Source organism: Lutjanus erythropterus, chromosome 22 (assembly GCF_056507025.1).
Source record: "Lutjanus erythropterus isolate fLutEry1 chromosome 22, fLutEry1.hap2, whole genome shotgun sequence".
Lineage (NCBI taxonomy): Eukaryota > Metazoa > Chordata > Actinopteri > Lutjaniformes > Lutjanidae > Lutjanus > Lutjanus erythropterus.
This window is the reverse complement of record NC_139338.1, coordinates 21,322,949-21,342,036: the sequence shown is the minus strand read 5'-3', so window position 1 is coordinate 21,342,036 and position 19,088 is coordinate 21,322,949. Positions and strand designations below refer to the sequence as shown.

The 19,088-nt window shown below is 40.1% G+C and overlaps 1 protein-coding gene across 1 annotated transcript in view; it reads right to left on the bottom strand.

Annotated features, from left to right (window-relative positions):
* Positions 1-19,088, bottom strand: part of acss3 (acyl-CoA synthetase short chain family member 3) — a 59,184-nt gene that overhangs the window by 22,751 nt on the left and 17,345 nt on the right. The window contains exons 8-9 of the mRNA XM_084711098.1: positions 17,049-17,200; positions 7,962-8,065 (exon numbers count right to left, since the gene is read on the bottom strand). Of these exons, the coding sequence (XP_084567224.1) occupies positions 7,962-8,065; positions 17,049-17,200 (256 nt within the window). The remainder of the gene's footprint in view (positions 1-7,961; positions 8,066-17,048; positions 17,201-19,088) is intronic.

Below are 19,088 nucleotides of genomic sequence, written 5' to 3'. Positions count from 1 at the left end.
ACTCAAAGCAGGATGACTTAGAACTTGGTACAGGCGGAGGGGAAAACCTATACATACCACTTCTCATGTTTTACTGACATTTCATTGCTGTGTGCCAACATAAAACAAATTTAAACTGTTTACATGTGGAATACATTACATGAGGTTTTAGGAAGATGTCTTCAGATTTATGACAGCAAAGTAATCAAGATTCCTATGGGAACAACACTTACATAATAAAGTTGGCATTAATTTTGATTCTTATCTTTCATAATTTCCCAGAGGAGACTAAAACCAACACTTAATTTATCCTGACAATGAGTAAATTGCACTGCCTGTGTTGAAAGAATGCAACAACAGGTGTCACCCATTATTTAAGCTATATCAGGTTCAGGGTTCATGTGAGCTGGCCTACGCCGTTTAAAGGGTCAAAATGGCTGGCTGGAAAATACGCCATATAAAACATAAAATATCTCATGTAAACAACGTTAAAGGTAATTTCTTGGTGTATAGTGAAGTTTGCAGCACGATGTCTGGCTGAGCGATGCTGTGCACATTACTGAAAGGAGCGCTGGGGATTTAATTCCTGCATGTTAAATAAGTATTTAACCTTTTGTTTTGTTGTATATCGTCACATCCCCCATGTGTGCGGATGAGGAAAGAACAAAGAAGCGATTACTTGGTGTGGTGCTGTGGGACGCACAAGAATGACGCTCTGCCACTTCAAACAGGCAGCTGTTTGCATATTTCATTTTGGGTTTTTTGTTTGTCTGTTTGTTAGTTAGTTAGTTAGTTTTTTGCTTGAATACTCATCTGGACTGATGGCCACGTAATATTCTCAACATGATGAAAGTATTCATAAAGTCAGTCTTTGATTTTGATGTCACTTATAGTTGACTAATGTATGTAAACCCGACACAACAAATAGTGGTTAAATGATCTGAAAGGAACCATAATATAAGCATGTGCTGCCTGCATGCACATGTCATAGGCGAGCTCTGATACTTAAACTCTAATATATTTACTGTAATTTATTACAAGGATCAAAATGACCATGATATGCCATCAGAGATTATGGAAATATGCTTAATGGAAACAGTCGCTTCACTGACAAAAACACCACAGCCGTTGTGTCCTCCTCTGAAATGTCTGTTCTGGGCCTGTTTTTGTTTGGTTGTTTCACATTAATTAGAGTTCAAATTAATGCTGAACATTTGCCGAATGAGTAGAGAAGGAGCAGCTGTTAATAACGGTTGAATTGAGCAATATGTTAATGGGGTCTGGCAGGCAGAAAGAAGGCAGTGACTGAACTAAAAGAGTGTGTATTTATGGATCAGTGTCCTTTTGTTTTCAAGATAACGGGCTTAACTTTAAACTGACAAGACAACTGACAGTCATAAGCAGCTGATCAACTTACAGTGTAGGACTCCTTGTCACTTGTTATTGTTAAATTACAATGTTGCACCCATCTTGCGTTCCTGCAGTGTTCCTGCAGCTGCTCGGGGTTGCAATAACTAACTTCAACCATAGATATACTGTCTATGGCTCCAACTCGCAATTTGGACTGCAGTAATCTTTTTTGGACATGCAACTGATACATATCGCTCCTTTAAACAAATAGCACATCTGCTATTATATGAATATTTAAAACATATGTCTGCTAGTGTATATGGCAGAAATGTAAGAATATTTTAAAGCATATTAGCCATTAAAAAGTCATGCCTAAACTCTGATGAGGCTGGGTCAATACTTGCCGGTATGATGAAACGAACTTCGCCTTAGTCTCTTCTGGGAAATACTTTTTAAGATAATATCAAACCAACTGACTGTGACTGCTGCAAGAATGTGGATGTGAAAAAGGTGCTGCTGGAAAACAGATGAGCTCCGATAGCTTTGACAAATAAACTCTGAAGTTACAAAAGAAACAGAACAACTTTTCAGAGAGAAATGACAAACTAATGATGATGATTTAATGAATATGCATAACATGGTGGGAGTCTCTGTCACCCACGCATTTGAAGTCAGACTGCCTCAGAAACACAAAGAGAAAGCGAGTGAGACGAGGAGTGACCCACTCTACCGTGAAAAAGCGGAGAACACATTTGGATTGCAGCGCTGGCCGCCAGCTGCCAGTTATTGAGTTTAGCAGGGGGTGAAGAATCCAATGGGATTTACACATCTAGACAGAAATCAAGAGGGCGCCAGAGGTTTTTCTCCAAACTCAATAAATCACCTGGCTGGGGTAGCCACAAAGTGTGACAGGATTTTGTTTGGATTCATGCATGTGTGTGTGTGTGAGAGAGAGAGAGAGTGAGGGAGAGAAAGGAAGTGAGATTCAAACTTGACTGTGAAACAAGCACCCCTGTGTTCAAGTGGAATGAAATGTTATCTCACAAACACTGAAGCTGCAGAGAGAAAGATGGGAATCAACAGCTCTGTTCAGCACATCTGAGCTAGTGAAAGGAAGTGTTGGTAAAGTCCAACCATCTGCACAGCCGGTCAGACCATCTGAGTACAGGCAGAGAGCATTGAGATGTATTCTACATAACAAAGTAAACAGTTAAATCAAACAGCACCACAATCTTGTGTTTGCCTGAGTGCATTGCTCCCTATTCTAATCACTTTAACTCCCCTACGCTGCTCATGTGAACAGTAAACGTTCAGCTGAAAGCTTTGTGTAAAGATCAGCGTATGGATATTTGAACTTAGCATGTCAACACCACAGAGGGAGAATTAACTGCCATTATTTCACCTCTGGGAATTTATCAATTTTCACTTTATATGCTGCCGCTGCAAAGCACAAGTTCACAGTGTACGTAGCTGTGTTAAAATTCAGGGGCGCCACCCAGGAGCGGGTGTCCATCACTTATTTTAGGGATACACAATTTTATGCTTCTGTGTTGCTGCTGTTATGTTTGACACATTTTAAGATTCACTGTTTTTAAAAGCCATGTTTTATGCTGTTGTACCCCGCCTTGTCCAACTTGATTAAATGAAACAGAAACTCCTCCATAAATGAGACAGTCTACCCTCACAAAGAAAGAAAGCATCGGTGCATTTGGGTCCTCTGTCTCGTAAAAGAAAAAAAATGGCCAGGTTTACCACCAGTTGTCCTCAGAAATGCAGACAAAGTGGTAAATGTCCAGACTACTCCTGAGTTATAAGTGTTGTTTCTTTGTTCCTGATCATATAGATTGTTTCTGCAAATTAATGATAGCTATCTGAGGCAAGTAACCATGTGGGAGGGATATATCAAACGTATAATCCATTACAATCAATTAGGCTAAAGTCTCACATAAATGCGTCACTAAACTTTGTGCAACATGTCATAAAGACAGATGTGTCACAGTAACACGGACGAGCAGCTTGTGTCAGGTAAAGAAGAGTGACACCTGTCAGCAGCGCTGTCATCATGTCAGCTGTGTGGAACCATTTTAAGCTCATGGGAGAAAACAGTAAAGCACAATTTATGCATTTAGATTTAATTTTTAATGTTGACTTCTACTGATAAATCATAAATGCTGTAAAAGTTCTGTTTATGGAAAAGTTTCAGTAACAAAGCAGCAGTGTTGCATAACTGAGTCGTGTTGGGGGCTGATGCTTTTCGACAACTAGACTGACCAAAGTGCATCCAGACCAAGGCTGAAACACTGCTAAAAATCATCACTGCAAATTCTTTACATCAAAGCTTCATTTAATCCAAATACATAAAGAGTGCAGTAGTGGTGCAATGCAACATATTTGGTTCATGATCCGGATCACCGCAGTTCATCGTAGTGTGAACAGTTTTTCTGTGGCTGTTACTAAAATAAATAATTAATATTATTATTATAATATATATTATTAATAAAATAATAATTTCCTCAGCTTCGATGCAGAGATGCGGTGAAAAGAAAAGACAGACGCTGCTGTGTTTTACTCCGAAACGCTCTGTGTGGCACAGAGTCTTACAGGAAAAAAAAAAAAAAAGCAAATGATTATGAAGTCATCGCTTTTGTCTGCATTCAGTGAAATCCAGCAGGCTGTGACTTTGTGCATTCTCACTGATGTAACTGGGCCTGATTGTCATCATAGATAGACTGAGATCGTTCTGTTCATTTCCACTTTGGTTTTGCTCACCAGGGCAGCTGGAGTCTCTGCCTGTCTGTGACGACAATGCTGCTCTGTGACACAGCCTTCAGTCTTGATTGGTTATTGCTCCTGAAGTGTAACCAATCAGACGAGACTACAGAGTGTGGTAGGCTATTATTATACTGTATAGTGTATAATTACCCATCAGGAGAGTATGGTACTACTGATATACTATATAGTATTATAAAAATGTAGATTTCTCTAAAAAAGAAAACCAATTAGTTCATTTTCAGAGGAAAAAAAAGTCAAAATTCTCTGACTTCAGCTTCTTAAATGTGAATATTTTTTGGTTTCTTTACTCCTTTATGACACTAGATTAATCAATGATGCAAATAATCGTTAGCTGCAGCCCTAAAAAGTGGTATTGAGTCATCTCTACTGTGTGGTGTGTCTATGTATGAAGGGCTCAACACTGGAAAAAGAAAGACTGTTCTTTCTTGGCAGAATTTGGACCACTTTAACGGACGTGTCCTTGGCCCCTGTTAAGGATGCAGCTTTGAACTGGAGTGCAGCACACTGTATATGTGATAAGCCTACACCAGGGTCAGCAATTTAAATGCAAGAGCCTGAATCGATAAATCAATAAATAAATCAGTATTTCTGCAATACTGCAGCGCTGAGCTCTTCACACTTCCGTAGAGCTCGGACAGACCAATCAGCCAAGTGGGCTAATCTGCGCTCGGATCAGAGCGTGGCGCCTGTACAAACTCAAGGTCGATGGCTTTCCAACAGTCCAACAACAGTATTGATTCCATATTTAACACAGAGATGTCGTCTTGTCCAGCATCGATCCCCCATTTGCACAGGCAGGATATTACAAAACAAAGAGACATCCAATTGTGCTCTCTCTCTCCGTCGCTGGCGCATTTATCACAGTTGACTAGAACTTGGGGAGGACAGCAATCAAAAGAGGGGTGCGACATTAGCACGATGGCACGCTGCCTGGATTCAAGCCTCCCATCCAGGAGACTAACAGGGTCTTACCCATTCAGGAATCATTACCAATCAAGGGCTCAGAAACAATGCAGCGAAGGCTGGGAAGCCAAGATTCCAGTTACATATGTTATCATCCAGACCCACAGCAGCCATGTTGTAGAATAGGTCAATTGTGAGGTGAAGAAAAGGGAGATTACACTCTTTCTCTGCAAACTTACTTTTCTTCCTGCCCAACCCAGGACGTTGTTATGTTTTATGCAGCGTCCTAACCTTTTTGGAATCTGGGTTTTAAAAAACACTGGGCTGTAATTTAAGGGGCACGACCTAGCAGGCCTTTAAAAAGATGACTGTGACTCAGCCTCTGTGGGCATTCATTTCAACCGCATCTGTGCAATGTGGCAGTAAGATATTGAGTGTGTTAATGGGCTTAAAGGCCTTCTGCAACATGGCTGATTAACCACAAATTATTGTAATCTTGTTAAAGTGAAAATCGGCAGAATTCACTCGCAGTTGGCTGGGGCACATTTTTGGACTCTAACTTAAGAAAAAGAAAGTTAACACTCATTATCAAGTTGCTTGACTCAGTGCATGCTTCAGTGGCAATGCTATTTCAATTTCCACTTCTGAGCTGATGGACAAGGTACCCGTGATTGTTTCCCTTCCTTTATCTCTTTGCTGGACGCACAACTTAGTCCACACATCCCAGACGGTCACTCAGTGTCTCATGTGGCTGCAAAGTCTATTAAACATTAGTGAACTCAGTGAAAGGCAATGCCAATCAAACGCCTTATTTAATGCGGCCCCTGGAATGTGACCGGTCGAAGAAATGCTCTCTGGGAGTTTTCTCACCAGACTATGGCTGACTATGGGGTGAGATCTGTGGTGGCTTGTCCTACTGAGTATTAAAGGGATAGTTCAGATTACTTGAAGTGGAGTAGTGTGAGGTACTTATCGATAGTTAGTGTATTACCTACCATAGATGTCAGATGTAAGGCTATGGACAGGGTCAGCAGCAAAACATACTTTTGCCATTTAAAAAAAAATCTGTGTATGCTATATTTTGAATATTTTCACCACTTTACCTTGCTGCCAGACAATGATTTCTGATGGGAAACCACTGTTATATGAGCCAATTATTGTTCTCTCTCACTCAACCAGACTCCAAAGGTGAAATCGTTCATTTTATCTTGCATGACACAGGAATTAATAGTCTTCCGCTACCACAGTCTGTTGGTTTGTGTGTATTATCGTTTTTAAGATACAGAGATCACACAATAACACAAACAAACTAACCAACCAGTTGAGACAGCAATAGACCAAAAACTCCTGTGTTCCTGCAAGATAAAATAACTGATTTTGACAATGGAGTTTTGTTAAACAAGACAAAAAGATATTAGACTTACATCCCCTTGAACAAGTTTGTCTGGCAGCAAGGGTAGCATACACTTAAACTGACAATTATTTTTTTAGATGAGTCTTTTTTAAGTGGTTTAGACATGTTTTGCTGCTGACCCTGTCCACAGCAGTGCACTGCTTACGTTATCACAATACATCACAATACCAGAATTTTACTTCAGTACAATACTAGTATTAAGAAAAGAATGCTGAATACCTCTTTCAATACCAAGACAAAAAGAAAACAAAATCCTTGGCACACAAAATAGATTTTTGTTTTTTTCAACAACCTGCACACAGGGCTGGTAAAGAAAACATCCCTGAGCACTGTCTGGTTTTGCTGCAAGCCAAATTTCAGGCAGAGAAAAGACTGAACTGAACTGAGCACTTTTTTTTAATATACTTTCGATATTATATACAATGAATATCGAAAAGCACCTCACACAATTACTTTCACTGTTGTTTCATCCAGAAGTTATTTTTTTGATTAATTGTTTAGTTGTTCAGTGTCAGAAAATTGGGAAAAATTTTGATGTTTCTGCAGAACAGGGATACTGCTCTTATTGTATGAAAATATTCAAAAGACGTGTTTCAAGTCAAAGGAATGATGTGCTTTTGATTCCAGTGAACGATCTCTTAATTTTGATAGAGATTCAAATAACTGATGCAAATGACGACGCATCACTTTTGTGTAATGATCGGTTCCCAGAGAAGCTTTAATGTCATAATTACTCGAGTAAAAGGGACCCAATCCCCTGATCTACAATACAAAACATAGGAGGGATTAATCAAAGAGGGCAGTTTCATAAAAATGTGCTTCATAATGACAACAGGCTTTCAGGGAATAGAGATTTTCTGGAGTTATGCCTCTTCTCAAGGCCAAGTTAATGTCAATGGACTAATAAAACACAGCAAAGACCACATTTAAAGTCTTCTCACACTGATAAGCTTGAGACGGAATGGAGTCTTAAAGATCAAGTTGAGTTAAAACATCATATACAGTTCATGCAAATAAAGTGCTTGAGGTCCTTGAAATGTTTTCTCAGTATCACATCATAAGAACTTAATCCCCACAGTTTGAGAGCAAAGCACTTCTCAACCGACTAAACTGATATAATTAAGAGAGAAAATGGTAAGGGATCATTTTTTGAATAATTCTGACTTCGACCACCAGAAATCCTGTGACTTAAAGTCTGTCAGCTCCACATTTTTCGCATGCTGGCCCAGCTGTTATGAGACGCGTCGTACCAAAGAGAGACTAGAGAACAGAACATAATGTTGCCTTCACTGCACGGCTCAGTCACTGATACCTGGGAGTCGGTTTGCATTTCAATTTCAAGTTTCAATTTGCTGTCCTGTCCGTACATATATAGAAAAAAATGTATGAAATCAGATAAGGCATGTGCCTTATCAAAATCTTTCCCGGTGCTGCTTTAAATACACTGCATCAATAAGGTAAAATTTATGGCTCTTCAACTCAGATTTCTCTCTCTGTCTTTATAAAGTAGAAACTTTCCTACCAGTCTGCCACCAGTGATCCAGGACAGGAACCCCAAAGCTCCTCTTTGCCCACTCCAGCGTCTCCACATCACAACGCTCTCCTGCCAGGAATAAAGACCGCAACCTGCAAGGACAGAGAGTCCATCTGTCAATCACTTTGAGGAGACATGACATATCTAGTCACTCACAGGAATGGGAAAGATAACACAACACCTGCGCAACAGCAAAATATACTTTTTATGTCTGAAGATTTCAATGTAAGAATGTATCAAAGATAAAAAATGCAGTACAGAAATGCAGTACTTCAGAATTCATCTCAAAAGGCTTATAAGAAATTCCAGCAATTCAGCGTGGAGCAATCTGAGGTCTCATTAGCCGGGTATTTTCCATCAATGACTGAATTTTTTTTAAACAATGACTGAAAAATCTGAATGCCATCTCACATTTTGACAGAATAAAACACAGAGTGAGCTTCGGCTGCGAGTGGATGTGTTGGTTACAGTGAGGAACACACAAAAAAAAACATACAAAAGACAGAAATCTTTCATTAAATAGTCACCAACCCACTACAGGTCAGGGACATAATTTATTTCAAATACAATCCACAAAGGAAGAAGAAGCTCAAACGAACTATTCATGTATTTACGAGCTGTAGGAACATCCTGATTCAGAGATGTGGAGGATGAAGAGCGTGAGAGGAGAGGAAGACACTCTGGCCCCGTTGACAAAAGAGTGATTTAATTTAATTTAATATATTAGAATACATTGTTTTCTTTTCCCCTGATGGTCTAAGTAAGTAATTTGCCGCAAGATAAAAAGTCTAAAAAGTTGCTTGCCTTGTGCTCCAACAACACTTGAGCAAGCTTGGGTACCTCTGTCAGTTCTCTCTCCGATACTGCAGCCCGGCACCAGGGGGCGATCAAGATGCTTTGGCTTCACTTTTGGGGAGCTCTCACGTTATCCATTTCTAAACTATGATAATGTCTTTTACAGGCAAAGGAGAAAGCTGACAGAAGTACGAAGCTTGCTCAACTTTAACTGGAGCACAGAGCAAAAAGGGGTGGAACTTAGAAAGAGTCAATTAGGATGTGGCTGATAAATGAGGAGAAAATAGAGGGATTGATATGTTGGAGGCTGATGGACAAGGAAGTGGCTAAAACTGTGATTATCTGTCAGTGGAAGCACTTTATGTTGTCAGCAGATCTCCACTGTTGACATGAAAATTGACTGCAGGTTCCTGTTCATCTTCTCTCTCCGTACCTTTGTAAATGCATAATCTTTACGTTCGTTCTGTCTGTTAAATGTTATTGTTCTCCAGTTGTTTATGAAAATTAGATGTGATTAAATAGGTTATGTCAAAATAAAAATCAAAATGACAGGTAAAATTAGATTATGATAAAAGTTTTACAAAATAACAGATACTTTAACACAAAGTCTGGGAGAAATAATGGATTGTGGCCTTTTCTGTGTCTTCAGACACAGTGTTTTGCACTTGTTTTATGGAAAAACTTGGTCAAATCAGTAGTAAATGTTAGATAAACTGTGGCTGACAACTTGAAAGTGACTATGAGCTCACGCAACGAAGATGTATTTGGACGACAACCAGTTTGCAGCACTCTCGACTTCACTTCCCCGTGCACCTAGCTGTGGCATCATTTCCACTGCCTCTGAAAATGTCAAGCAGATAGTTCTTGCCACCTTTTGCTGACTAAAGCATCTTTGCATCCTGTCTGCTGTCTGATAGTTTGCCTCCTTACAGTCACACTTATCAGGACGGTAGAGGAGAATACTTTTGCGTTTAGCCTCAACTCCAAAGGAGAGCTCTTTCCTTCGCCTCTTGTTTTGAATGTCACGGCAGAAAACACTAAATTCCAGTTTATCTTTTCATCTGAAACTCGCATGCATTTTGACTCATCTCAAAGGCATTTGAAGTTGGATGTCTGTCCTTCAGGAAACACAGTTGTGGTAAGACTGAGCTGCTCTTTTCTCCCAGTGTGGATGAGACCCAGAGTCATGGAGTAGCTAGAGACAACAAACTCTTGCAACTGAATCTATCAAAGTCCCTCCCTGTTCAAGCTTTAGTTCCCTCCTAGTTTGGACAACTGCTACTCCCTGGCTTCATAAAGCCCTCCTGCCGTGCCCTCCAAGTGACCCAAATCACCACAGTTTCTATCTTCAGCCTCCCTGATTTCTCCCACATCATTCTCTCCCAGACCGCCTCTGACGGCTGCCCATGGCTGCTCATATCTAATTCACAACGCTGCTGGTGGAGAGATCCGTAACCCCCCCGCCCTTTGAGTCCAGGCCACAGTGCAGCCGTAGATGCTAGTGCGATCGCTAAATTTTCCCAGAAATGGCTGCCTCATCACTCATCTGTCTCAGCCGTCCACAAAGGCAAAATGACCTTCCAGCTCCAATCAAACTTGAAGTCACATTCTATCTTCTGTAACAGGCAAAAACATTTTCATCATGTCACTCTCTCCTCACTGAATCATATCTATTCTTCTCCTGCCCACTCCCTGGGTAATATTTCATTCTCTTTTTATAAGACTGCTCCATAACTTGATTGTTCTTTGGTCTAAAGAATATTATGTAGTCTGGTTTCTCGGGTATTTCATGAAAACTGTGACAGTAGAACATGGGCTACACCTCCAAAAACAGGGAATTTATCAGTCAGTAAACTGAAAAAAACATCTAATCAGCTGTTGTTTATCATCACCCAGATGTTGATGGATGCACTCAGTCAGTTCAGTTTCAAAAAATAGAGCGTTACTCTCCAATAACAGGGAAATTTAACAGCAAGGACCTGCTGCCTGCTAATAATTTTCTTTTAATGTTTCATGACTGATGGCCACCACCTCAAATAAAGAGTCTTGGATCTTGTTTTTTTTTTGTCTGGTTTGACATTTTGATCTGAGTTTTGTGAGCCTTGTGTGTTGCACTGATAGCATTCCCTGCTTTTTCTCCTATTTTACTCTCTAATTTAGAGAATGAACATAATGATGTATAGAAGAAGACTTGAAACTAGCAACTGAGATCATAAACTCTTCAGGAAACTGTTTACTGGTATCATAACTCAAGTGACAAGTAGCTGAGTCATTTTCTTATAAAAGTACAAACAATCGGACTTCTTTTGCCACCAGTGGAGTCGTCCCCTTTTGGCCACCGGTGAGAATGCAGGTTTAAGGTGTCACCTTTCAGACCCAGAAGTTCCTCAACTACTTATTATACAGTCTGCGTTAAAGATCTTGTAATTTCATAAAGACTATTTGTTTTATGGTTAACATAAATAACATTTTGCAACAGTTTCTCTTATATTAAGATACTAGAGGTAACACGCATCAGACTTTATCAGGAAATAACAATTTTAAGTTATTATTCTTTTACAGTTTTATTATGATTGTGACTCATAGGGTCAAGAACTTTAAGGTTTTCTGACTCACAATAGCAGCTCGAACTGAATGCCTCAAGTGTATCAAATAGGAAAGAAGTAACATGGATTAACAATGTACCATCATTCAGCTGTCAGCTGGATTCTGCTCTGCAAGAACCGAGCTAAATAACATGTGGAATAAATGAATGATCGATTCACTGACCTGGCAGTGACCTTATGTTCTGGCTCAACTATACTACACTCTCACTGTCATGTTTCTACTTGTCCAAGGACAATTCAGATTCTCTGTGGTGTACAAGATTTCTTACGAGTTCAGTGGAAGCGCAAGTTTGGAGGATGCACACAGACACTGTGACCTCCGAGCTGATGTGGGAGAGCGATGGTTTGGCAGCTGACCAACCTCAAGGTCTGTGCACTGAGTCAGTAATAGTCAGAGTAAACATCCGCGTTCTGTTTTCAGGCAGGAGATCTCAAGAGAAGCTTTCCTCCCTTTCTAAATTGTTTCTTTAGAAACAAATCAAGGGAAATATATAAAACCTTAATGGAAGTTATTTCAGATTATTAAACTGCATGATGTTTATCTTTTCAGCAGTTCGTTTGCTGTTCTGAACATTGTTCAAATGACTATGCCTCCTTTCATCTTGCAACCCCCATTACGAAAACAGTTGTGAAGTTGAGGAAAACAAATAAAATAAATAAATTACAGAGACAAGATAATTAATGTTCAGACTTTATCGTTTTTGGTAAATATATTCTCATCCTGAGTTTGATGGCTGCAACGCATTTCAAAAAAATTAGGACAGGGACAAACCTGTGCAGAACATTCAGAACGACGTGTTAATTGGTAACAGGCGACAGTATCTGGATTGAGTATTAAAGGGGCATCCTTGAAAGGCTCAGAGGTTTCTCTGCACGCAAGGGGCGAGGCCAAAAACCAACACTGAAAGCCTGTGACCTTGTGACCTGAAGTTCAGACTCCATCATGCAAAGAAAAGTCACATATCAACAACACCGAGAAACTGCAGATTTCTGTGTGCAAAATGGAGAAGTGTGCTGTGGCCTGATGAGTCCACATTTCTTTAAAACAGCATGGCTTCATAGTAAAAGAGTTCAGGTACTAGACTGACCTGCCTGCAGTTCAGGCCCGTCTCCCACTGAAAATGCGTGGTGCATTATGAAGCACAAAATACAACAACAACAGACCCCGGTAAGGTACAATGAGCAAATGTACTCTGAAGCAAATATTCTCCCGCAACATGTTAACCAATAACAATTACTTTTATACTAGTTTGTAAAGATAAGACCACTCTAATCTCTACAGTACAACCTTGGAGTGGGCTAATAAAGCAGAAAGCAACAAGTTCTTGGTGGTTAAGGTCGTCCACGTGATGACTTTTTGTCTACAAGCTGCAAATATGCTTAAAGCTGATTGTGCAAGGTCAGTGTAACAAAGTTGTGAGAATAAATGAGAGACGCTGAAGTTGTTAGCAGGGATATTTTCCACACAGATGGACATTTAATCTCCAAAACTAGTGCATTAACCCAGACTGTCTATGTGTATCACTCGCTGTTGGGTGGTGTTTAGAGCTGCAACTGTGCGATATGGAAATTCATCGATAATTCATGTTGTCGATACATGAATGCGTGAATGGAATCAGGCCCTGAAGAAGACTTAGTGTGGGTCAAAATCAGTTGGCATTTTTGTGAGTTTTTTAACCTTGATATACCATAACCAATAAGGGCTTTTTAAACTGTATCCTCGCCTCAGTGCAGGTATGCCTGAAGTCAGCCTGCTGCCTGTCCCTTCTTCCAATGTGCAAACATTACCACCCTTAACCGCACCTGTTTTACTGCGTAGCAAAACGCACTGTGGACTGGAGTCATGCACTTTGTCACATGTTTATGAGCGAGGCTTCCAGCATTGAATCAGTTCTCCTGTCTTTAAAACACTACTGACAGAGTGTCTTCCCCTTTTGTCATGCTACATTTATGCAAAGCACTGCTGCCATCACTGCCTCCGACAGCCCTGCAGCCAGACTTTCAAAGTAGTTTTCACATCCACGCTGACAAGTAATATAGCTCAAACACATTGATAAGGGTCCAGGGCTATTACAGCTGAGGGGGCAACAGAGTGAGTAAATGTCTCACAATGTCAATAAACAGCAGACGGTGTATTTGAACTGTATCAATTTAGCGTCTGAGGCCTCTCTAGCATGAAATTACGTGTTTGATACCAAAGCCAACAGAGTTTTCTGAAAGACTTTGCTATTTCCATCAGCATACTTTTAATTAAAACGGCGATTAATATTGGCATATCCTTCCATGTGTTTTAGGAAGTGGCAAAATGCACAGGCTGGATGTGGATCCATGAGGCAGTATTGTCACAAACACTATGCTTCGATGAATTTTTCATGTGCACCTACACCATACAGCCCAGAGGAGTCTGAACTGAATGCAATATACAGAAACAATATGAGGTGGAGTTACCATGACCACGAAAACAAGTTCGAGCAAGACCTCTTAAAGGAGCAATATGTAACCGCTGTGTGGGAAAAAAATGAATGCTGCAGTCCAAATAGGAAGCTGGAGCTACAGACTGTATAATACGTAGGTTGAAATCCTTCTTAAGAGGCAATCTATGGCTGAAATGATTCGTTTCCACCATCCTTCTCCTTTCAAGACTTGAGGAAGCTCAGGCAGACTGCAGGAGCGCAGGACGAGCGCAAAATCGTCTGTTAGTCTGAAAACAAAAGCCCACTGCTCTGAAAATACACACTCCACAGTTTGAGAAGATTATTAATGATTTCTTATGACTCACAAACAGACATTTACTCATTTGGAGAACATTTGGCATTAATTTGAGGTCTAGATAGAAAAAAATTCAGAGAGGGGACAAAGCAGGTGTAGCGTTGTTGTCAAAGAAGTGAGTATTTCAACTAAATATGTTTAATCGCTGATGACATATCATCATTTTATTACAGATTTCTCCTTCAAAAGAAAGGCTGAATTATACTTCACGCTTTCCCATTGATTCATGTGGTTAATTCAAAACAGAGCCCAGAAACATGACACATTAATCATCATTACCCGCTCCTTTACACTCAATTAATGAAAATCTTTTCAGTTCCATGAGAATATTAAACATTCAGTTTACAAAATGCCACGTTTTAATGGCATAAAAGCTCTTTTTGTGACCATAAAATTGAAGGTCCATCATCAACCAGACACTGAACCGCCCTGCTCTAAAAATGAAACCAGGTTTCATTGCTTCCTTTGTATTTCTGCCCCGTGTCACAGTGACATGTTTTCTTCAGCGCCGAAGGGAGACGCAGTAAACCAAGCCTCCGCCAAGGGGAAAAGACACATTAAGAACGAGAGAGTGTACACAGAAACAGCATGTCGCTCTAATGACGGACTGTGACAGGGTCGCAACTGAGAGGATAAATGCCCCCAATATTTGAGGCATAAATATTGGCGAAAACAACCTCTGTCTGCAACTGCATTTCATGAGGTGCTATGCATTCAGCACAGCAAACAAGCAAAGATCGTCAAATTCAGCACACAATGCCAGAGTTACTGAATGATTCACTGGGGCCAGAGGTCACTCGCACTCAGAATTGCTTTATGATTGTGTGCTTAGAGGCATTTTCAGACTGCTGAACAGAATGAAAGTAGTGAATTGACATCACCACCCCTCAGGTTCAAGTTTCTCTGCACTGCACCAAACAATTAACAATTGTAATAATCTCAGCAAGTATTTGACCCTCTGGGCCAAACTAATACCTTGAAAAATGTTTGTATTTAACTTTGAGCTACAGACGACCTTTACCTGAGCGGCGAGCAGGCGGCCGGGAAACAAGCTCATGTGGTATGATTTAATACATGTGGGCTGCAGCGACCCGCCGTTGTTTGTTATCCATCCTGATTAACTCACGAGCAGGTCGAGCTGAGGGTGCAGACTGTGAGCAATGGAGGTGTAAAAGGGCTCCGCATCAACAGATGGCCGGAGACTAACGAGAGGCTGGAGAGGCTGTGCAGAACACTGTCAGCCGTGAGATGCTTTAGCACATCACTCTTGGCGTTTCATAGCTCCACAAACTACCTGCAGGTGAGGGTTAAGGCCTTTACCCGTTCTCTTCACAGTTCTCATGCTAGCATCCCATTTACCCCTGGTCTTAAAATACAATCTGTATCCAGATAAGTTATCCAGATAAGGAAGATGCAAGGTGTGAATGCAACGTGATCAGATCCGCCTAACCACGACTGGAGGCAGTCTGACCTACACTGTGTTCTTATTTTAGGTAGGTGTAAATGTGATGCATGCAACAATCTGGAAACTATATCTGGAGACAGATCCCATTTTAATACCAGGTGTAAATGAGGCTTGAGTTCCTCAGAAGAACTCGATGATGACAGATTTCTAAGCTCACTGGGGAGAGCACGTGCACCTTGCACTAGGGATCTTCTTGGCCACTAATTTCGCTGTCGATTAAACAAAAATTTTGCCATATTGCTGGCCGCGGCTCAGACTAGTGACAGCCTTTGTAAAAGCTTAGAGGCAACAGTTGTCTGGTTTGTACATGAATAAAACATTGATAACCGCTACGACTAACGAGGGTGGCAACATTTAATCGTAACCACTCCAGTCTCCTTTGCTGCATTTTATCAGGTGTCTTCCCCTCTTCGCTATCAAATAAAGGCAAAAAGCCTGAGAAAAACTTTATCACTTTATGTCTGTCCAGATTCATTTATGTGGCAAAAGATTAAATAAAAGGCATTAAGTGCATTTTTAATCACCATATTGACACGTATGATCATAGTGAATAACTTCCAGTAAGAAACATACTGTCTTCACTTAGACTAGTTTCACATAGGACTGATAGACAGCTGAAGTGTTTTTGCATAAAATTATGATGTCACAGTGAATCTGACCTTTTGAATATGAAATGTCATTGCTTCATTGCTTTATCTTGTTAGACATTTGTGTGAAATTTTGTCATGATTAGCATTATGATCAAAAGCATATTTTGTGCGGTCAAAGTGACTTTTGACCAATGAATTCTAGTCAATTCATCCTGGAGTCCAAGTGGACCCTTTGTACCAAACTTGAATAAATTCCCTCCAGACGTTCCTCAGATAATTCATCCACGAGGACGGGACAGACATGAGGTCACTGTGACTTCTGACCACCAAATTCTATTCAGGTCATCCTTTAGTCCAAGTGGTCATTCATGCCAAGTTTGGAGAATTTGAGATATTGTGTTCACAAGAATGGGACTGAAAGAGGCAGAAATAATCTTTTACTTCTTATCCATCTTTGTTTTTGAAGCCTGACAGGCTTGTGTGTGGGCTTCTTTTACATTTGAGATTCTCACTCACTATTAGGGCTGAAACCAGCTATTATTCTGACATCGATCAATCATTTAGCCCATAAAATGTCTGAAAATAATGAAACAATGGCCGTCACGAGTTTTGTCTAAAGTTGCTTTGCAGTTACAATCACAATATTCACCTTTGAGATGCTGGAAGCAGATTGATCAATTAATTTTCTGTCTATTTATTAATCTATTATTCAACAAGTCATTTTAAGACTAATCTTCATGGTACAACATAAAAGGCAGCCCTACATCTCACGTTTTATTAGACCTTTTGCCCTATCAACAGTGTGTTTGGTTCTAGGGAATATCCTGTTGTGCAAAGTGTTGCTGTCTACCTGGTCAGTGGGTATTTCTTCCCGATTGCAGCATGGGGGTCCTGCTGGCGAATCGCTCGGATGGCGGTGGGTGCTGTGAACATGGAGGAGGCGCCGTTTTCAGACAGGACACGGAAGAATGCCCCGGGGTCTGGAGTCCCCACGGGTTTACCCTGTAAACAGACAGAACGGCAACAGCTGGTTAGCTACACAAACTGTAACACGGATGCAGGCGTATAAATCATATGTCAGACGGCCTACAGAGCAGATAGGACACATAGATTATTGTGGAAACTAAAAATATTAAAGCAAAATTTATACAGTGTTTCACGGCACACATTTACTCTAACCACTGACTACAAATCATGAATATTTATACAACAGCTGTTTAACATGGAGAGGCTGCCTCCTAGACATATGGGTGCAGAAATCCACAGACTAGAAAACACAGTTGCACTATAGTAGAGAGTACTGTTTGTCTAAAAAAAAAAGATTAGGACAAAAGACGCCTGCAGGCAAGTGCCTCCAACAGCAATTTCCATAGTCTTTCTGGCATTCAACTAGCCAGTCCCTACAGTGAGAACACAACTGCAGATGAATGAGAATGGTAAACAGCAGTAGTGACTTCTGGCTGTCATTTTTGTTCTGGATAAATATTTGTCTCTGTGTGTATTGATCAGAGGAAAGACAAAAGGTTGGCAGCATCTCGCCTGAAGAAAAGACGGGCTGCTAGAACAAGAGCCACGTGAGACTACCAGCGTGGCTGCAGTCAAACATTGATTCAGGGAGGACAGATTAATTCATCGCCCAGCAGTGCTGCTTCCTGCGGGAGAGCGCTAATGTAACTAGAAAAATTGCATTTCCTGGCTGAAATGCAGTGGGAATGCTTAATGCTGAAAAGAATTTGAAAAAAGTGGCTGAAAACGCCATAACTGTAGCACAAAGTATGCAGAAGCAGTACAAGTTCAAAGTCGAGTACTGTAAAAAGTTGAAGACTGTAAAAAGAATAAAAGTTACAAAAGTTGAAGACTAATAGGCTAAAAGTGCTGAAAGAGCTGAGCAGAATGATGGTTGAATGGTTTCTGTAGCACAAAGTATGCAGGAGCAGTGCAAGTTCAAAGTTGAGTACTGTAAAAAGTTGAAGACTGTAAAAAGAATAAAAGTTACAAACGTTGAAGACTAATAGGCTAAAAGTGCTGAAAGAGCTGAGCAGAATGATGGTTGAATGGTTTCTGTAGCACAAAGTATGCAGAAGTAGTGCAATTTCAAAGTTGAGTAGGTTTTGAAAATTCGTCCCATAGACTTACATTGTAAAACTTAAAAAAAGTTTTACAGTGCAAAAAACTATAAAAGTGAAAAAGCCAAAAAGTAATAGCAGCAGTGTCCTAAAATGGCTGAACAGTATCTGTAGCACCAAGTATTTCAGTTTAAGTAGTAGTTTTTTAATAGCAGTAGTAATAATAGTTTTACAGTGTAGTAGTAGTCGTAGTAGTAGAAGTTGTAGTAGTAAGTAGAAGCAGCAGTAGTAATAGCAAAAGTAGTAGTAGTATTAGTAGAAGCAGGTTTGAAGAGTTCCATTGTAAAAATTGGTTAAAAAAAACAACTACTACACTTTAAAACTAATAATAGTTTTACAGTGTAGTAGTAATAGTACTAGTAGTAGTAGTAGAAGTAGTAGTAGTAGCAGAAGTAGTAGTAGTAGCAGAAGTAGCAGAAATAGTAGTACTAGTAGCAGAAGTAGCAGTAGCAAAAGTCGTAGTAGTAGTAGTAGTAGCAGAAGTCGTAGTACTAGTAGTACCAAAAGTAGTAGTAGTAGTAGAAGCAGAAGTAGTAGTAGGAGAAGTAGTAGAAGTAGTAGCAAAAGTAGTAGTAGCAGAAGTAGTAGTAGTAGTAGCAAAAGTAGTAGTAGTAGTAGTAGAAGTAGTAGTAGTAGCAGAAGTAGTAGTAGTAGTAGCAGTACTAGTAGTACTAGCAGAAGTAGTAGTAGTAGTAGCAGAAGTAGTAGTAGTAATAGTAGCAAAAGTAGTAGTAGTAATAGCAAAGGTAGTATTAATAGTAGCA